At 40.5% G+C, this 18,672-nt stretch overlaps 1 protein-coding gene across 1 annotated transcript in view; it reads right to left on the reverse strand.

Annotated features, from left to right (window-relative positions):
* The window catches only part of SYCP2L (synaptonemal complex protein 2 like), a gene marked incomplete at its 5' end in the record, with an annotated part of 61,558 nt that overhangs the window by 40,849 nt on the left and 2,037 nt on the right, over positions 1 to 18,672 (reverse strand). The window contains 10 exons of the mRNA XM_081145375.1: positions 220 to 265; positions 883 to 935; positions 3,000 to 3,142; positions 3,966 to 4,000; positions 8,925 to 9,013; positions 9,119 to 9,204; positions 12,467 to 12,491; positions 12,853 to 12,953; positions 16,039 to 16,162; positions 17,335 to 17,472. Coding sequence (XP_081001501.1) covers positions 220 to 265; positions 883 to 935; positions 3,000 to 3,142; positions 3,966 to 4,000; positions 8,925 to 9,013; positions 9,119 to 9,204; positions 12,467 to 12,491; positions 12,853 to 12,953; positions 16,039 to 16,162; positions 17,335 to 17,472 — 840 coding nt within the window. The remainder of the gene's footprint in view (positions 1 to 219; positions 266 to 882; positions 936 to 2,999; positions 3,143 to 3,965; positions 4,001 to 8,924; positions 9,014 to 9,118; positions 9,205 to 12,466; positions 12,492 to 12,852; positions 12,954 to 16,038; positions 16,163 to 17,334; positions 17,473 to 18,672) is intronic.

The following is an 18,672-nucleotide window of genomic DNA, read 5'->3' on the forward strand; positions in this document are numbered from 1 at the left end:
AGTAACAGTAGGATACTTAAACTTACTGGTAATGCACCCCAGTTACAGTATGAAAGATGGGGAAAGGGACAATGAGCTTCAGAGTTGAGGCCTCTACGAGAAGTGAGCTTCCTTTTATAAAGAGCCCTTCTGAGTAGCAAGAGCAGCATGGCCTAAGTAAACCTAACCATGGGTTTCGTTACACACCACCCTCACGGCCCCCAAGAAATACAAACATACCTCATGCCCATCAGCAAAAGCAGCAACACACGGAAATGAATAGACCCTGTAAAACACTTCACAATTAAAAAGTAAAAATATGGATGGAACCCAAGCCCAACCTACAGGTGTTCTACAAACAGGCAATTATAACTAGGGCACACCATCAAGCCTCTTTGTACAAGGTATGAAAAGGGATCTCAGACCTGCAAATGGAGATCTACTGTGGCTAAATTTCAAGTCTCCGATCTGGCAGTCTACAAGCCAAGTTTACTGGTACTATTATCTCTGCCCAGTCACTTGGCAAAATTCCCAATAAAAGGAGTGAATTTAGCAAATATCTTCTCATCAAGGATTTACTGTCCATAATACACCTATCTCTAGTGACCTCAAGTCTGTAGGAAATCACTCTTCATAAAATCTTCCCAGAAGATTGTTAGAAATATTCCAAATCATAAATATGCTAAAAGACTGATAGAGATTATTTTTAAACACACAAATGAATAGGCAGAATATCTCTAATCTTCCGAGATTTTTACTCAATGGATAACTCAGTAGTACTCAGTAAATTATGTATCCTATAGTCTGTCCTAAAATAAAATAAAACAGATCCTAGATTTTTCTGATATTAGATCTTTTCAGAATAAGCTAGTCAATAAAATAATGCTCAGAGAAATATCTTACCTTCTTTGGTCGCCAAGTCTGTTGTTTAGGTAATTGAGAAACAGTCTACTGTCCTTCAAAGTAAATAATGCAAACTTTTTAATAGAACATCAAGATGTCTTAAATAGTACCACCCTCACCAGCATGCAGAGGCCAGTGTTTGCCTCTAAATTTCCAAGATCTAGTAATATCACAGGCTTCATGAGGATTCAATATTATATGTTAACTAAAACAATACTTTGTGTCACAAAAAGGAGGCTCCAGATCTATGTTCTAGAAGGAATCCCCCAACCAGGAGATTTTCAGCTGAGGGAAGTGTAGTTACATGTACAATTATGTTTCCCTTGGTTAGAAGAGTAGAATAGAAATACATCTTACTGATGAGCTGGATGACAATATTTGACTAACCCACTGGGTATCCATCTCCCTAACATCTGCCCAGCACAAGCCAACCACAAAGCCATAAAACTTATTGACTTTGGGTTTACCTGGGTATATTATCACCTGCCAGTTTTCCTTACCCAGAATACTCTACCCCACTACTTCCTGGGTTTTCTCTCCCAGTGTATGTTCTAAAAATAAAGAGTATTTTTAGAGTTCTCCTATCCAACATCTATTAGGAAGGTACATTTGTTGCCTCCAAAATTCAAAAGCCAAAGAGACTCTACTCTGATCCAGGCTTTTGTCCCTTTAGTCGGAAGGACTGGATGTTGTACTCAGTCCTTACACTCCATGCCTACATTCAGCACTAAATAGACAACAGTAACGTAAGCCTTAATATAAAAGTGGTTCGATTAAGGAGTTGATGACTCTAGGGTGTGGGATATGACTTGAAAACCAAGATAATTACTTTTGTCCTATTTTCATCAAATTTCCATGCAGATGAGAGAACACCACGGAGGAGAAAATAAACTAACATCTGGGTGTCTACAGCATGCCTGGCACCTTCATTTTCTCTCATTTAATTCTCCCAGTGTTGAGGTCAGTTTCATTTCCATTTTTACAGATGAGGACACTTGGGTTTCTCGAAAGTCAACTTGCCAAAATGCAAATATCAAAATACTTATAAATCAGGGAGGTGGCACTCCAGGGGCTCATGGTCTTTCCATTTAGATCAAATTGAATCCTGACTATTACAGGTCTGGCAATAGGCTCAGAGTCAAATATAATATATTTAATAATATATTTAGCTCTGGCTGGTGTTGCTCGGTGGTTAGGGCATCGGCCTGCCCACCAAAGGGTCACAGGCTCGATTCCAGGGTTGCAGGTTTGATCCCTAGCCCCGGGACCCTGGTCGGAGCATGTGCGGGAGGCAATGGATTAGATCGATGTGTCTGTTTCACATGGATGTTTCTCTCCCTCTCTCTCTCTCTCCCCCTCCCTCCCTTCCACTCTCCCTAAAAATCAATGGAAGAAAATATCCTCATTGAGGATTAATAGAATCCCAACTGCACAGCCATTCAAACCAAAAAGCCTAGTTCAACATGAACACAGTTATAAATAATTTTTCCCTTCCCTAAGTGTCTAACCCTCATTTTCAGAACTTTTTCCAAGAGGGAAAACATTTTAGCTACTTTAAGATGAAGGTGAGTATGCAACAAAACCATCAGCTATTTTAGTGCAACTTGAGAAGACAACTGCAGTGAACCCAGGCTCATGGGAGACACTGAAAATTATTGTTCCTCCAAACTGGAGCAGCTCAATGGCTCCCAACACGAACACCCATAATACTCCTCCAGCACTACCGCACAGGGTGCCAATTAACAGCCTCCCGTTATTACACCGGCTGCTCTCTGCAAGGCTGAAATTCACTTTCTTTACTCCTCCAGCTCTTCAAGGTTCCTTGAAAAGCTGTTCCCCTGCCTCACATTTTCTCTGACTCAATCCATTAAATTCACACATAGGTCATTTCTACGTTACCCATAAAGAAGTCCTGCCTGTATCCCCATATTTGACCTACAATATTGTTTGTACTGTCCTCAAATTGCTTCACATAAGTGGGAAACGAAAAGTTCAAGAATGGCAACTTAATCATATTTAAGGGGGGAAAAAAAAACCCTCCCCTGAGCCCAGGAAAGTACTAAGAGAATGCTTAATAAGTGCAAATTAGATGGGATTTTGAAGACCAGGAATCACACCGTCTCAAATTCACGATCCTTAATATTTTTGAAAGCTTCAGCAATGACATCATCTTCAAACCACTGACGGACAAGGTCATTCCTTGATGTTTTAGTTGTCAGTCTACACAATGCTTCAGAAAGAGAGACCTGCTGGTTGTAATCTAGAGATTAAAAACATGGGTAATTCTGGGCTCAAAGCAAAGGAAGAAATGAGTTCCAAAGATCAGCATTTGCTCTAAGAAATTCCATTTTATGAGCCTAGTATTGTGCCTTTTAAGCAGCAAGATGTATCCTGGAGTAATTATAATCATTTAAATTCAATATTTAAGAAATAGTAGGAGAACACCTAAACAGTAGGTCTAAACAGCATGTAACAGATCTTAAATAAATAATATATCTGCATTTTATGTTATATATATTAAAACATTCATCAAAAGCAGCTCATCAAATAGCCTTTAGAAAATACTTCTACTACAAAAATTAAATCTCAAGATTGTGGTATTTCACAGCAGGTAAATAAAAACTACATATACCAACATGTTTAAATTTCAAATAGTTTTAAAGATAAGAAGAAAGTTGCAGCTGGATATGTACAACAGAATGAGATTTATAAAATGCTTTTAAAATTTGCAAAACAATAATGTATGTTTCTTTTGAATACATAGTGTAAAAGTAAAAAAATATATACTGAGGAATGAAAAACACAAGTCAAAGATTACGTCTACCAATGGAGGGGGGCGTGAGAGCACAAATGTGGCAAAATGATAAAATTTGATGAAGCTGGTTGGTGAGTAAATGAGCATTCATTAATTACTCTTTATGGTTTTCAACATGCTGAAAATTCTCATAATAAATGACAAACCATATCCTAATTCCTATTTTCAGTTTGGCCATAATTTATTTCCCATAGTTCCAAGATGCTCATAAAACCCCTAATGTCCAATATTTAATATTTTCATATTTAAAATGCTAAACATTTCTTACCACCCACAGTCAAGATTGTCCTTGCAAAATCTTTCCTGAAAAACATTTAGATAAACTGCATTTTATTGAAATGAACCTAAATAGGCAAAACTTCACTATATTGGCATTAAAATTTTAAACCAAGATTTATATTTTTGAAACTACTTATTTCAAATTCAGTATTAACATTTTTCTCAATGTCAAAAATAGATTTTTATGGAAAAATTTTCTCAAGTTTGTATAAATGTACTTTTTTTTTTCCAAAAAAAAGCTGTGTTTCTATTTCTCCTTCTGTAAAGTGAATTCAATTTGATGATCTCTGATGATTCATCAAATGTTAAGATTCTGTAATTTTGTAATTCTGTAATTCAGCAACTTTGTGAGCATGTGTGCCCATTTTTTACATATTTTGACATCCAGAAGAAATACTAACAATAAGTGCTGTGAGTCTTTCCAGTGAGTTTTTTTTAACTTTTTTAAAAAACTGATTATATTACAGGTATAACAGGATTATTACATTATTGAAACTAACACAGACCCCTATTGCACGCAGACTGCCCCCAACTTACAATGGTTTGACTTATGATTTTTTGAAGTCACAATGGCACAAAAACCATATGCATAATAAATTACATGAGATAGTCAACACTTTATTTTAAAATAGGCTTTGTATTAGATGATTGTGCCTGACTTTTGACTATCATAAGTGTTCTAAGCACATTTGATTGGGTGTATTCGATGCATTTTCGACTTATAATATTTTCAATTTACGATGGGTTTATTGGGACATAACCCCATTATAAGTCAAGGAGCATCTGTATTTAGCAATTTTAATTAAATGCTAACAAGTGTGATGTAGGATTTTTTTAATGTTTAAAATAACTCCCATTTTAAAGAACAGATTTGTTAAGAAATCTTAGAGTACTTCAGTTTCTCATAATAAATTATTGATTTGTTACTATTAAATAGAAGCTTTAAAACAGCACCACTGAGAGTTCTGCTTAATTTTATGCTTGCATATTTTACCCAAAGTCTAGAATATTCCAGACTTTCTAGCACATACAAACAATAAGGTAGGACCATAGAACTGAATTGAAAACTTAGGAGAAAACTCCAGTCAGCTAATCTCCAATACTAAATACACCACGAAGAATAATGATTTCATCCTGGCCGGGTGGCTCAGTTGGTTGCAGTGTCCTCCTGGGCACCAAAAGGTTGTGGGGTTCAATCCCGGGTGGGGCACGTTCGGGAGGCAACCAATCGATGTTTCTGTCTCTCTCTCCACTTTCCTCTTTCTCTAAAATATCAATAAGAATATATCCTCAAGTGAGGATTAAAAAAACTCAATAATGATTTCACTAATGTATTCAATAAATATGTTTTAGGAAAACTTCACTAGAAAAACTATACTGCAGACTAGTTAAATGGACAAACATGACAGCAATGAGCTCCATGCTCCCCAGTCACCTATTTGAGGCCTACACTCTGGTCAACCAGGTCACCTTTCCGTGCCCAGTCAAGGCTGCACGTCACATGAGGATTGCACGTCACATGAGGATTGCACGTCACATGAGGATTGCATGTCACATGAGGATTGCACGCCACAATGACATCATCAATGCCAGTCAGTGGTCAGCTCGCAGTAATAGGTTTAGGTTCAATTTCAAAACAGGGGGCTGGTGTTGCTCTTCCCATGGTCACACATTACAACCTTACTTCCAACTTTCAATGTCCCAAAGCTACACAATTGTGACTGGAGCAGCAACACAGAAAAAATCCATCACTTGAAAAGCCATACAGGGAGAAACAAAGATGGCGGCGTAGGTAACAGCTGTACCCGCCGCAATTACAACTAAAATACAGAACTGCCATCATCACTCAGAACCCCCTGGAATCCAGCTGAACAGAAGCCCTACAACCAGGGAACTGAAGAAGCATCGAGACCGGGAGGAGGGGCAGAGGCGCGGGCGGATCAGGGCTGAAACTCTGAGAGGCGGCCGCAGGCCCACACCCGGTGCCGCAAGTTAAACCTGGGAGGGCATCTTGGGGGCGGAGGCTTCCCAGAAGAGTGAAGGGTCCCAGCCCCACAGCAGGCCCCAGCCCAGGGCCCCAGGGCAGGGAGGAGAGGTCCCCACACCTTTGGGCTGTGAAACCAGCAGGGACTGTCCCTGAGGGACGCGGAGGCTGCGGGAGCCCCAGCAGCTCCTCCTAAAGGGCCCGGCACCGACTCACTCGGACGCTCCCTCTGAGCCCAGCGCCGGGCAGCAGCCTGAAAGGACCTGGGACACTCGGGAGGAACTAACCTGCCTGAGATCCGGGCGAGAGCTGGAGGGGCGGCTTCCTCCCAGGCAGAAGGGCTGGCGGAGGCCATGGCTCCTTTGGCGAGTCCTCCCGGCACAGCCGACAGGCAGGCGCCATATTTGAGTCGCCAGCACCTGACTCACACCTTTGGCCCCGCCCCGTGATTCCCGGAGGCCCCGCCCCTCCCCACCTGCCGCTCATCCAGGCCATTTCCAGGGGCTTTTCTGTGCAAGTGGCCTCTCCAGCCTCATGCTCAGGACTTTCCTAAAATATCTCAAACAAGCAGCAGCCGGCCCCATACAGCTTGATAAGCGGCACCAGGCCTGGCACTAGCAGCAGCTGCATTGGCTCATAGCTTGGCCTCTCCTGGGCACCTCCAAGCCCAGCACAAGTAGCAGCCAACTAGGGTTTGCTTGGTAGCTCAGGCTGGGTGGCCCTGGGCAAGGCACTGGCACAGGCTGACTTTGCACCTCCCAGGAGGCCCCAGAGACAGTGCACCTGGTGGTCAGACTCGACCACGCTGGATTACAACCCTACCGCATCTACGAGTGACACACTCATGGGGCGTACTAGCTGAACACCAAAGCTCCACTGAAGTAAATCCTCCCCATAGGGGTGTCTCCAGCACAGCAGCTCTCTGGCTATAGTTGCAGCTGGTCCTCACAGCTGATTGGCCTGGGGGTCAATTCCTCGCAGTGACACCAACAGCAACCAAGGCTCAACTACAACAGGACAGTGCACACAGCCCACACAGGGGAGCACCTAGAAGGCCCAGCTCAGGTGACTGGGGAGGCTGAGCCACTGGACCCTACAGGACACCTACTACACAAAGCCACTCTACCAATTCCAGGAGACATAGCAGCTCTACCTAATACATAGAAACAAACACCAGGAAGCAGCCAAATGTGGAGGCAAAGAAACATGTCACAAAGGAAAGAACAGAAGAAATCTCTAGAAGAGGAACTAAATGAAATAGATCCAAGCAAGCTAACGGATACAGAGTTCAGAATTTTGTTTATAAGGATGTTTAAGCAGACTGTTAGGGAAATAACAGAGAAAATCGATAACATAATAAAGTACCAATTTGAAATGAAGGCTACACGAACTGAAATGAAGAATAATTTACAGGGAGTCAACAGTAGAGTAGAGGATGCTGAGAATCAAATCAGCAATTTGGAACATGAGGAAACAAAAAACACACAACCAGAGGAGCAAAAAGAAAAAAGAATCCAGAAATATGAAGATAGCATAAGGAGCCTCTGGAACAACTTCAAGAGGCCCAACATTCATATTATTGGGGTGCCAGAAAGGGAAGAAATAGAGCAAGAAATTGAAAACCTATTTGAAAAAATAATTACAGAAAACTTCCCCTACCTGGGGAAAGAAATAGACTTACAAGTCCAGGAAGCACAGAGGGTCCCTAACAAGAGGAACCCGAAGAGGCCCACACCAAGACACATCATAATTAAAATGCCAAAGGTTAAAGACAAAGAGAAAATCTTAAAAGCAGCAAGAGAAAAGCAGTTAGTTACCTACAAGGGAGCACCCATAGGACTGTCAGCTGATTTCTCAACAGAAATTTTGGAGGCCAGAAGGAAGTGACAAGAAATATTCAAAGTGATGAAAAACATGGAACTACAACCAAGATTGCTCTACCCAGCAAAGCTATCATTTAGAATTAAAGGTCAGATAAAGAGCTTCACAGATAAGAAAAAGCTAAAGGAGTTCATCACCACCAGACCAATACTATGTGAAATGCTGAAGAGTCTTCTTTAAGAAGAAGCTAATAAACGGAAGAATCTGATGAACTATTTAGATTCAGAGACATTGACGCATGCAAGAGACGATCATATTTCACAGGAAAGAGGGAAGGGGTGGAGGGTGGGAAGAGATTAACCAAAGAAGTTATATGCATATATGCATAACCCATGGACACAGTCAATAACGGGGTGAAGGCCTGGGGAGGGGGTGGGAGTGAAGTGGAGGGGATCAATTGGGGGGAAAAATGGGATACCTGTAACACTTTCAACAATAAAAATAAATTTAAAAAAAAGAATTAAAGTCTTGAAGAAGAAAAAAAGAAAGAAAAGAAAAGCAATACAAACTCCATGCCCTATTGGTATAGTTAATAGTTGGTAGCCTTTGGATATTTGCTCTCTACCAGGGAATGTGCTAATCACTTTCAATGGATTGCGTGATTCCACTGGTATACAACTATCAATCAGGTATTAATGTTGGCTCCATTTTACAGACAAGCAAACTGAGGTACAGTGAGGTTAAGACTGTGCTCTAGATGATGCAGTGAGCACAGATGGCAAAATCAGGATTTGAAGCCAAGCCGTTTACCAGCAGGATCTGTCCTCAACATTCTCCCACAAGTAACTTATTTAGTTCACATTGACAGTGAAAAAATTATCTGTAGCCCAAGAATGCACTTTATGTCACAAACTTGATGGAAAAAAAATATCAAAAGCCCGTATTACTAAAAAGGAAGAGCTTCGCCAAGTCTGGCTTTTTTCATCGGCCCTCCCTCATGCCTTGGCACGGTGCTTGACCCATTATAGGTGCGAAGCGCTTCCCGAAGGGGGAGGAAGCAGCAGCCTGAGGACAGGCTGGGGAGCACAGCAGAGGGATTTCGCCTGACATCACCATCACGCAGCGGAGTACAAGGTCACTTACAGGAGCCGTCTGGGGCCTTCTGACAGGGAGAGCTGTTTTCTCTCTTCCCAAGGTACGGCTTGCAAAATGCTGTTCAGAGTCTTCAGAGCCTGTTCCGAGTTGGAGAGAGCCATTGATGGGGAAGGAACAAAGCAGGGGTCAGTTTCTATGCGTTTCTACAGCAACTACTATCTGTTTTGCTATTTGCCACTCACCTCTTGTTGAGTCAAATGAGTTACCGTTTTTTCTGTCACCAGAGATCCTAAGGTAAACATGAAGGAATCCAACATCTGAATTTTTCCTGAAAGCGTAATTTTAAAACAATCAAATGGATTCTAGAAAGAATAAGGAAATGCCTTCTTACGCAGCAGGAAGAGCCAAAGGCTGGGGACACTATGGGAGCCATAAGCATTTCAGAATTAGTCCAGGCAAGAGACAAATGATGGTCTGCTCTGAGGCCTAGAAACCACCAGGCCACAAAACACTTGCTCTGCACAGACCACCACCCCACCCCACCCCAAGGAAAACAAGAGCAGCACATGCAAAGTGGGGCTGTTGTGATGATCGCAGCTCAAGCAAAACACCTTTTGTCCAGACTGAGCCATGTGCAAAGGGCAGCTCCTGCACACAGCGTCCTGTTGCTTCTATGTGTTTCTTACATTTACGTATTCTATAAAAATCAAAAATTGATAAGGTCTTATGCTAACAGAAGCAGAAAATTTTTAAATAAAGTGTTGACCTTTATTAAATAGCATAATCACAGAAACTTCAACAGTATTTATGTTGGTACATAGCTTTTTGTTTTTAATATGTCTTTATTAATTTCAGAGAGAGGAAAGGAGAGGGAGAGATAGAAACATCATTGACGAGAGAGTCGTCATTGATCGGCTGCCTCCTGCATGCCCCCGACGACCAGGAACACAGACTGCACCCGGGCATGTGCCTTGACTAGGAATCGAACCTTGATCTCCTGGATCCTAGGTCAATGCTCAATCGCCGAGCCGAGCCTGGCGGGGCTCGGTACATAGCTTTTAAAAGAGGATATGGTAATACTCTATGCTTATTAAGTGAACTATTATTTTTATTTTGTTTGAGCATATTATGTTAAGATATGAAATGATAGCAGTAGTGTACACTGCAAAAACTTATGGTAAGATCACAGTATTATTCTGATAGGTTCAGATGTGCAATTTTGATATATGAATTACTCATCACATATCATATGCTATTAAACCCCCATGTAACTCATGAAATTGTAGGAACCCAAACCAGAAAGTAGAAATTTAAAGATCCCTCTTTAGTGCCCAAACAGCCAGATTAATACTGCTAGATAAATCTCTGGAAATCAGATATTTGGCTCGGGGCTGTGGCAACAACTTGCCTGTCAGCTAAAATCTTGAGAGGAAGCGTTGACCTATGATCCAGGATATCAGGGTTTGATTCCCAGTCAGGGCATGTGCCCGGGTTGAGGGCTCCATTCCCAGTAGGGGTCGTGTAGGAGGCAGCCGGCCCATGACTCTCTCATCATTGATGTTTCTATCTCTCTCTCCCTCTCCCTTCCTCTCTCTAAAGTCAATAAAGACATATTTAAAAAAAAAAAAAAAAAAACTTGAAAGGAAGATTCTAACAGAGCCCAGTTGGACAGCAGGGGACCATAAAGATACAGATAGGCATAGGCATAGACACAGACATAGACATAGACATACTCCAGGCCTAAAGCCCCAGATTAAATGAAATAGATCTGGATAAAATATGGAGAAGGAATAAAAACATGCTGAATTCCTTGTTATACAGTATAAAGAAGAAATAAAGTTCCATAATTTTGATGTTGATAATAAAATTAGAGTAACCAGTATAATAAAATTTGAACATAAGCTATTCAAATCACTAGAGAGAAGCAAATTGTGAAAGAAAATATAACCCATATAGCAAAGCACAAAACAAAGGAGTCATAAAATGGTACACTTCCAATAAGATGACATAAATCTTGGAACAAAAAGAAAGGAATAATTCTATCAATGGCAGGAGGAGGTAGGAATGTCAGTGAAAGCATCTTTGTAATTCAAAGACAGAGATTAGGTATCAACTCCGTAGAGCCTGGATATAACAATACCCATGGCAAAATGACAGTCAGAGGCCAGACAGTCAAGTGTGAAAATCTGACACTTGCAGAGAGGTCAGCCGCCATAAGGTGGCCAGAATGGGCTCCAAGAACAAACTGTAATTGCTATGGATTTACATGTTTCCCCCCAAATTAATAGGTTGAAACCCTATTAATGTGAACATATTTGAAATGTGATCATATTTGAAATGAGCTCCTTTGGAAAGGTAATTAGTGTTGGATGCAGTCATGAGGGTGGGGTCCTCATGATGAGATTAGTGCCTTTATAAGATGAGACACCAGAGAGCTGGCTTGCTGTCTCCCACATGAGGGCACAGCAAGCCAGAGAGTTCTCACCAGAACCCAACATGCTGGCACCCTGATCTCAGGTTTCCAGCCTCCAGAACTGGGAGAAAATAAATTTCTGTTGTTAAGCCACTGAGCCTATGGTATTTTGTGATGGCAGCCAGGGCTGACTAAAACAGTCATCTGTTTTAGAGCAGTGTTTCCTCCATCTGGAGTGATGGAGCTATTGTAAAGATAGGAATCTATAAGTGGACCAAGGAACAATTGTACTGAGTAGATAGATCTTTCTCATATACATATTTTTTCAAATATGCAGTGATATACACTGCTGTAATTGATAAAAGACAGGTTTATTTTTAAATGTTACAAAATTCAAAGTAGTTTTTACCATTGTGTATTTTATTAATCAATTTTAGAGACGGTAACTATCACTTATGAAGTTCATAAAAAAATTGACTTGAAAGTATTTGGATCCACTGACTTAGAATAGGGGGACTTTTTTATTATTATTATTATTATTAATTAACTAAGCGCCATGTATACCTAAGCTTCTAGCATTGAATTTCCTCAATTACAAGATTCCATCCATTGTAGAATGTAGTGTTGACTTAATAACAGCTTTTCAAAGAAAAATAAGAAGATAGACAATGGAAGAGGCCACATCCATTTTAAAATGGCCTCAATTTCTGACGTGTTCAAATATTTTAAGTGTGTCTTTGAACCCATAGTATCATAATTCAAGGTGTCAAATCACCTTTAAGCTGAGTAAATGGAACAGAATCATCAATCTAACTTCCAAATATTCTAAAAATTTGCCTTTTACACTCTTGAAAGACAGAGAAAGGCATCTGAATCAGCACCAAGTTAAATCAGTAAGAGCTAAACTTTGCTGGTTCGAAATCACAAAAGTGGCTCTCCATACCTGAGTGGACCAAGGTAGCCACTGGTGGCAGGACCTCAGGCCAACTGAGACATACTTTACAACAAAATCTACTTCAACATCACAACACAACTACCATAAGACGGTCAATAAATCCAAATATAACAATTAAACCCACTTTACTTTCACATATCATTTAGACAAATATTCTCTCTGTACCAGAATATTCTATTAATAAAAAGCAAATAGCCAATTAGTGGTAAATAATACACTTACCTTTTCTAGTACTCCTGGAAGTAATCTAATAAAAAGAAAAAGTAAAGCTTGCATTACTTTTAAAAAGCATTATAAACTATAATGTTGATACATTAATCCTAACATTTCTAGAGAAACCCTATTTGACTTTCAATCACTTTATTAAAATCAGCATATCACTCTCAATCAGGTGAACTGGTATGTATGAATATATAAAACACCTCATCTTTCTATAACAGTGATTATCTATATTAATGTTTGTTTCTATTTAACATATTCTAATAATAAAATATGAGTCTTTTAGTAAAACCCACATCTTAGAAAAATACAAGTTTTAGAAATAACTCAAAGGTTCCTGAAAACTACCAATGGTATCTGTTCAGCGAGGCATCCACCCCCATCCTTACCAGCACTGTGTCAAAGAAGTCTTCTGTGACATTAATCAGGGATGTGTCTGAAGCTAGATCTTCCACGGTCAGAAATCCTACTGTTCTTTCAAACCAGGTCGCCATGTACACAAGAGAAGAAACACAGATGGAACCCTCATGACTGCATGACTGCCTACTCGATAAAATTTCACAAGATCATTCTTTCACTAGAGCAAATAATTTTAAAGACCTTTTCCCATTCCATCCACTCCAAGGCCTCCATCTAGAACACTCCAGGATGTAATCATACTGCTACAGAGCTGCAATGAGTAAGCTCTCAGATACCAGCAAGAATGATTAGACATGGCCAGGAGCAATGCCAGAAAAACACAAGAAGGGGCTTGTGAGGAAGGGTGAAGAGATAAATGAGCCTCCGGACACAGGAGATGTCCTGACCTCTGGGAAGCTGTAGAAGACAAGCTCTCCAAGGAGATGCAGAATTTGGAGCAGGCTCCAGGAGTACGCATCATACAGTAAATATGCCTACATCTGGCTACCTTCCTTTGGCCAAAAGCTTCCAGCTACTTGGGAGATTTTTCTTTTCTACAGGCACATTTATCTAAGTTTATATTAAGTTGCTAGGATTGGTATGATTTTAAATAAACTTCTATAAACCCTCCTACAACGTATTTATTCAATAAAGCAAAGGGCCATCTTTGGACCAGTTTTGCTGAGACTGGTCACTCTTACAAAAAAAGGAAAAGAAAACGGAAAAAGAAAGGAAAAGTCCTGCACGCGTAGCTAGAAATTACCAGTTGAACATGAAGTTGATAGCATGAGTTCATGACAAACAACTCTTATAGGAGTGGGGCCTGGAACCTGTCCAATTTGGAGCCAAGAACACAAGGCACCCTGCTGAAGACCATGAACGAGCCGATCAGCTCTCATCGCCAGCTGCACATGAGGAGAGCCCCGGAACTTGGAAACACCCCCATACCTGGGACCACTGCAGACCCAGCAAACCTGAACCTCTGGTGATGGGGCCCAGGCAGTGCTTGTTAAAGCCCCCAGGCCTTTCTAAGGCACAGCAGCAAGAACCACAACTATGTTCCAACTAATGTTTCTATGATTTCAAATCAGATCAATATTTGCATTCGACTGGATCATCCACCTCCTGAAGCAAACTTTCCTCCGACAGCCAGAAGAAAGAAATGTGGCTCTGCACAGCCAGAGGAACTCACAGCTAAGGCGACAGTTTCTCCCTCCCTATATTCACACTCAAAATTCTATGCTTTTAAATACATTTTTGTCACCATTCATTCATTTCCCCAAATCCTATCCCCCCTCCCAACCCATCAAAATATATTGGTTGAGTAGAGATACAGAGAAATAGGGGAAATGCTGCATTATTTGACCAAGACTTGGGACCAGGAAGTCACTCCCGAACCCATTTACGTGCCATGATCACACATGGATGGTCTAACAGATGACACCAACCGGTCCCACAGCTGCGTCGTTCCTGGAAGTCCAGGCGACACAGTTATTTACAGATGCACTAGCTACTACTCATATGTATATTGTGCAGGACGAGTTGCTTAATCTTCCTGGATCTTAGGGCACAGGACTAATGCATTCCTTTCTGTAGCACATTTTTATTCTGTGCAGAGTAACACCCCAGCACATTTTGTGTTGACCTGCAAACACAACTGGCTTTAGAAGTACAGAATCTAATATCCTCTCCACTTTGGTAATATCCATCTACTCTTCTTGGCCAAAAGTTACATAAACAGCACATGCTTTAAGTGTGTCTAAATGATGGTTATGAAATTTTCCTAATTTACCAATCAGAATTCCAACGGAAATTTCTATTTGATTTCAAAACTCCAGTGGAGATTTGCTCTAACACTTGAAACCTTTGGGAGAGTGTTCTTAAATCAAAATAGGAAGTTCAGGTTGGGGCAGATGGCAACTCACCCCCCCCCCCCATAACCAGCTTAAGGTTCCAAGGTACCCCTGCTCCATTTCCTTTCAAGTTTTATCTTCTCTTCCCTGCTTCCTGTTATCTGCCTGAGTGTGTATCAGGGAGGTAGGTGAGGCTAAATGAAAAATGAATTGCATTCAGTTTGTATAAGCACAACCCTCAGTTCCCCCCCACCGCCCACCCCACCCCCTGAGAAGATTTAGGGAAAGCCTGGTGTTTACTCTTTTTCCCCTGGGAGGGCAGCTGCATAGACACATTTTTGAGTAAAAAAAGGGCAGCCTGGCTGGTGTGGCTCAGCGGTTGAGCATCAACCTAGGATCCAGGAGATCACGGTTGGATTCCCGATCAGGGCCCATGCCCGGGTTGCGGGCTCGATCCCCAGCAGGGGCCCTGCAGGGGGCAGCCGATCAATGATGACTCATCATTGATGTTTCTATCTCTCTCTCTCCCTCTCCCTTCCTCTCTCTCTTAACAAATTTCAGACGGTACAGTCCAGGGGATAAATCAAAGATGTTATTACCCGCCTGATCACCCTTCTGTCGCTCTATCTCCACCTCCTCACCAATAAATAAATAGTCTCAGGGCTGCAAAATCTCATCATGAAGAGGGAGCTGCAGCAAGAGATTTTACAAACTCTGCTTTGCTTCCAGGTGCCATTATAAAGGCATCCATAATGTTACTTTCTAGTTATTAAAAAACAGGCTAGAATTTTATAATTGGGATGACTTAGAATAAGCAAAAAATGTTTCTGTTATTTGGGGGTTTTTTTGTGGTTTTGTTTTTTTTTTTCAGATTTAACTGGGATTTTAGAAAGTTGGAAAAGCTGGCTGTGGCAAAGGGAAGTATTTGATAACTTATCTAGGTCCAATCTTGTTACTAATGTCTATTAAAATATTTATAGAGCCTTTTGGGGGAAGAAGTGTGGAATAGTCTACTCCCTACTCATCTTATATTCCTAAGCCAAATTCACTAAATAAAAACATGTGATTACTGCATTGGCTTGTCAAGAGGAGAAGGGATGGTGTCTGACTCCTTGCTGTGTGCTCCCAAAGTGCCCCGTCCAGCACACCCATCAGGAAACATATGCTAACTCAATTTTGATTGGATATGGGCAATAAGCATTGTTACTAATTTCTTTTCAAATTTGATTTTAAAGGGACATAAAATATCAAATTTAATGAGATAACTGAATCCACTCTAGTTCGTTAAGTTACCCAAAGCCATACAAAATTAAAACAGGACACTTATCTTTGGGATCAGTCCCTGCTGAATTAGCAAAGGCTCATCTTCTTTGAGGCCATCAATGAAGAACCGCTGAATACATTTCAGCAGCAATGAAACATACTGGAATTCATTTTTATCCAGTTCCTAGGTATGAGACCACACTAAGTTAAAAGTCTTACAATGAAAGTTAAGAGAATACAGTAAACCCTCGATTTTGTAGACCTCGATTTAACGAACTTCGGATTTAAAAGACAATATTTCCACCCAGCTGGGGTGGCTCGGCAGTTGAGCATCGGCCTGTGATCCAGGAGATCTCGGTTTGATTCCTGGTCAGGGCACATGCCTGGATTGTGGGCTCGATCCCCAGCAGGGGACCTGCAGGAGGCAGCCGATCAATGACTCTCTCATCATTGATGTTTCTATCTCACTCTCCTCCCTTCCTCTCTCTAAAATCAATAAAAGTCATGTTTTAAAAAAAAAAAAAAAATGCTTTTAACCAAGACTTGCTTATAATTAAATTAACAGGTTATTTTTGGTATCAATTCACTGTTATTTTTAACAAATTTTAGCTAATAGGCCATATGTTGGAAAAAACACTGTAGTAATTTCACCAACATAAATAATATTACATATCTACAACTACAGTCTACATATTTAAATCCAAGAGTCACTGCTCGTAAATAATGTTCGGCAAATGATTAACAGGTGATCACACCACATAGTGCTCGGTAATTGGTAATTGGTTCTGTTGTCGCCTGGCATGATTCTCTGCTGCAGTTTTAACGTGTGCAGGCCGATCTTCCCACCTGCGCTAAGTCCCGCCCCAGCCATGTGTATTTGTTTACAGTCAGTGGCCTGTAAATGCACGCATTTACTAGACCTACTCAGTATAAATTTAAAATTACTGTAATTTTAAATGTCTACTATAAGTAAAAACAGGTAAACAGGTCAATTTTTTAACATATGCATTTGGAAAACCTATTTTATTATATTAACAGACTTTCAGCTTTAACAGACACCCCCCTTGTCTGAATTAGTCCATTATATCAAGGTTTTACTGTAGATCCTAAGTGTTCTCATCACAAGAAAAAAATCTATTTTTTTCAATTTTCTTTTATCTTCTATGAGATGACAGATGTTAACTGAACTTATTGTCACAATCACTTCACATTTCACAATCACTTGTAAGTCAAAGCACTATGCTATACACCTTAAGCTAATAAACAGCGCTGTGTGTCAATTACATCTCAATAAAACCAACGTATCATTGCACATTGGTATTCTGGTCAGAAAACAAAACAAAAAAACTTACTTGCCTTATTTATTGATTTGTCAAGATGGTATAATACAAGATGATTATATTTTTGAGGAATGTGGCTCCATCTCTGTTGAAAATATTCTTTTATTTTCTGAAATCCTTTACCATGGAATGCATCAATAATAAGTGATTGAAGCTGGAAGGTTGATAGTTTACAAATTACTTCTTTTCCCCAAGAACATTTATTTTAAAGTAATATTTCTAACTACTATTATCAACAAAAATTCAGGGTGGAAATAACAGAGGGTAAATATAAAACAGAGAGTTACATTTTGAACAGTAAATAGCCATGTAGGCAGTGAGTGAGTTTGTTGGCTTAAGACAGTACAGGCACATCTCAGAGATATTGCAGGTTCAGTTCCAGACCACCCCAATAAAGCAAGTATCGAAATAAAGCCAATCATAATCTTTTTGCGGGTGGAGGGGTCTTGCCTTCAGTTTGTAAAAAGTGCAACACCTGTGAAGTGCAATAAAGCAAAGCACAGTAAAATGAGGCATGCATGCAGTTTCCAAAATGCGGTTCCTGGACCACCTGCAGCATGGTCATCACCTGAGACTTGTTAGGAATCAGGAATGCTGAGGGTGGCATTCCAGTGATTATCACGACGCTACAGTTTGAGAACCCAGACTCAAGGGACACTGCACTTGAGTTAAAGATATCTGGGGTGAAGAGCCTTTATCCTCAATAACGTTAGAAATTCTAAAACACTAAAAAATTCAAGTGTATTGTCACTCATTAAGTGTCATGAATGATCATAAAAGAAAATTACTTCAACACTAATACCTACAGATAATGAAAGCTGATAAATATGCAAATTGCCATGATGAAACGGATCTTTTCTGCCTGAACATTAGCCAAGACATACCTCTAAGTATATACTTGAATAATATACTTCCTTAAATATCTGTGCCATAGAAATATGATTTTTCTACTTTTAAAAGTCCAGTCCAATCCTACAGGCTAAATTACAATGTATGCTATTTTAATACGGAGGTATTTTACCCTATACAGCACAAAGTTCCATTTATCTTAGTACTGACTTAAGTGGGGAGACAGCATTTGAAGTTAAATATTTAAACACTATTTTCTTTCTTAAGTTATACCACATAGTGAACCATTTTGTGCAGGTGTTCTCAGTTAGTCCTTACCACGATCCCGAGAGGTTAGGTTCTTCATCTGGGGGTAATAACAGCAGGCTGGGGAGGGTTAAGAGCTTGCCCGAGATCACCCAGCTGAGATTCACGCTCAGCTTCTCTGACTCTGAGCCTCAGCCCCCCCCACCCCACCACCACCACTTGACACTCTGCCTGGCCTCTCTGCACTCGGAGTAAACAC

This window comes from Miniopterus schreibersii, assembly GCF_964146895.1.
Source record: "Miniopterus schreibersii genome assembly, chromosome: 8".
NCBI lineage: Eukaryota > Metazoa > Chordata > Mammalia > Chiroptera > Miniopteridae > Miniopterus > Miniopterus schreibersii.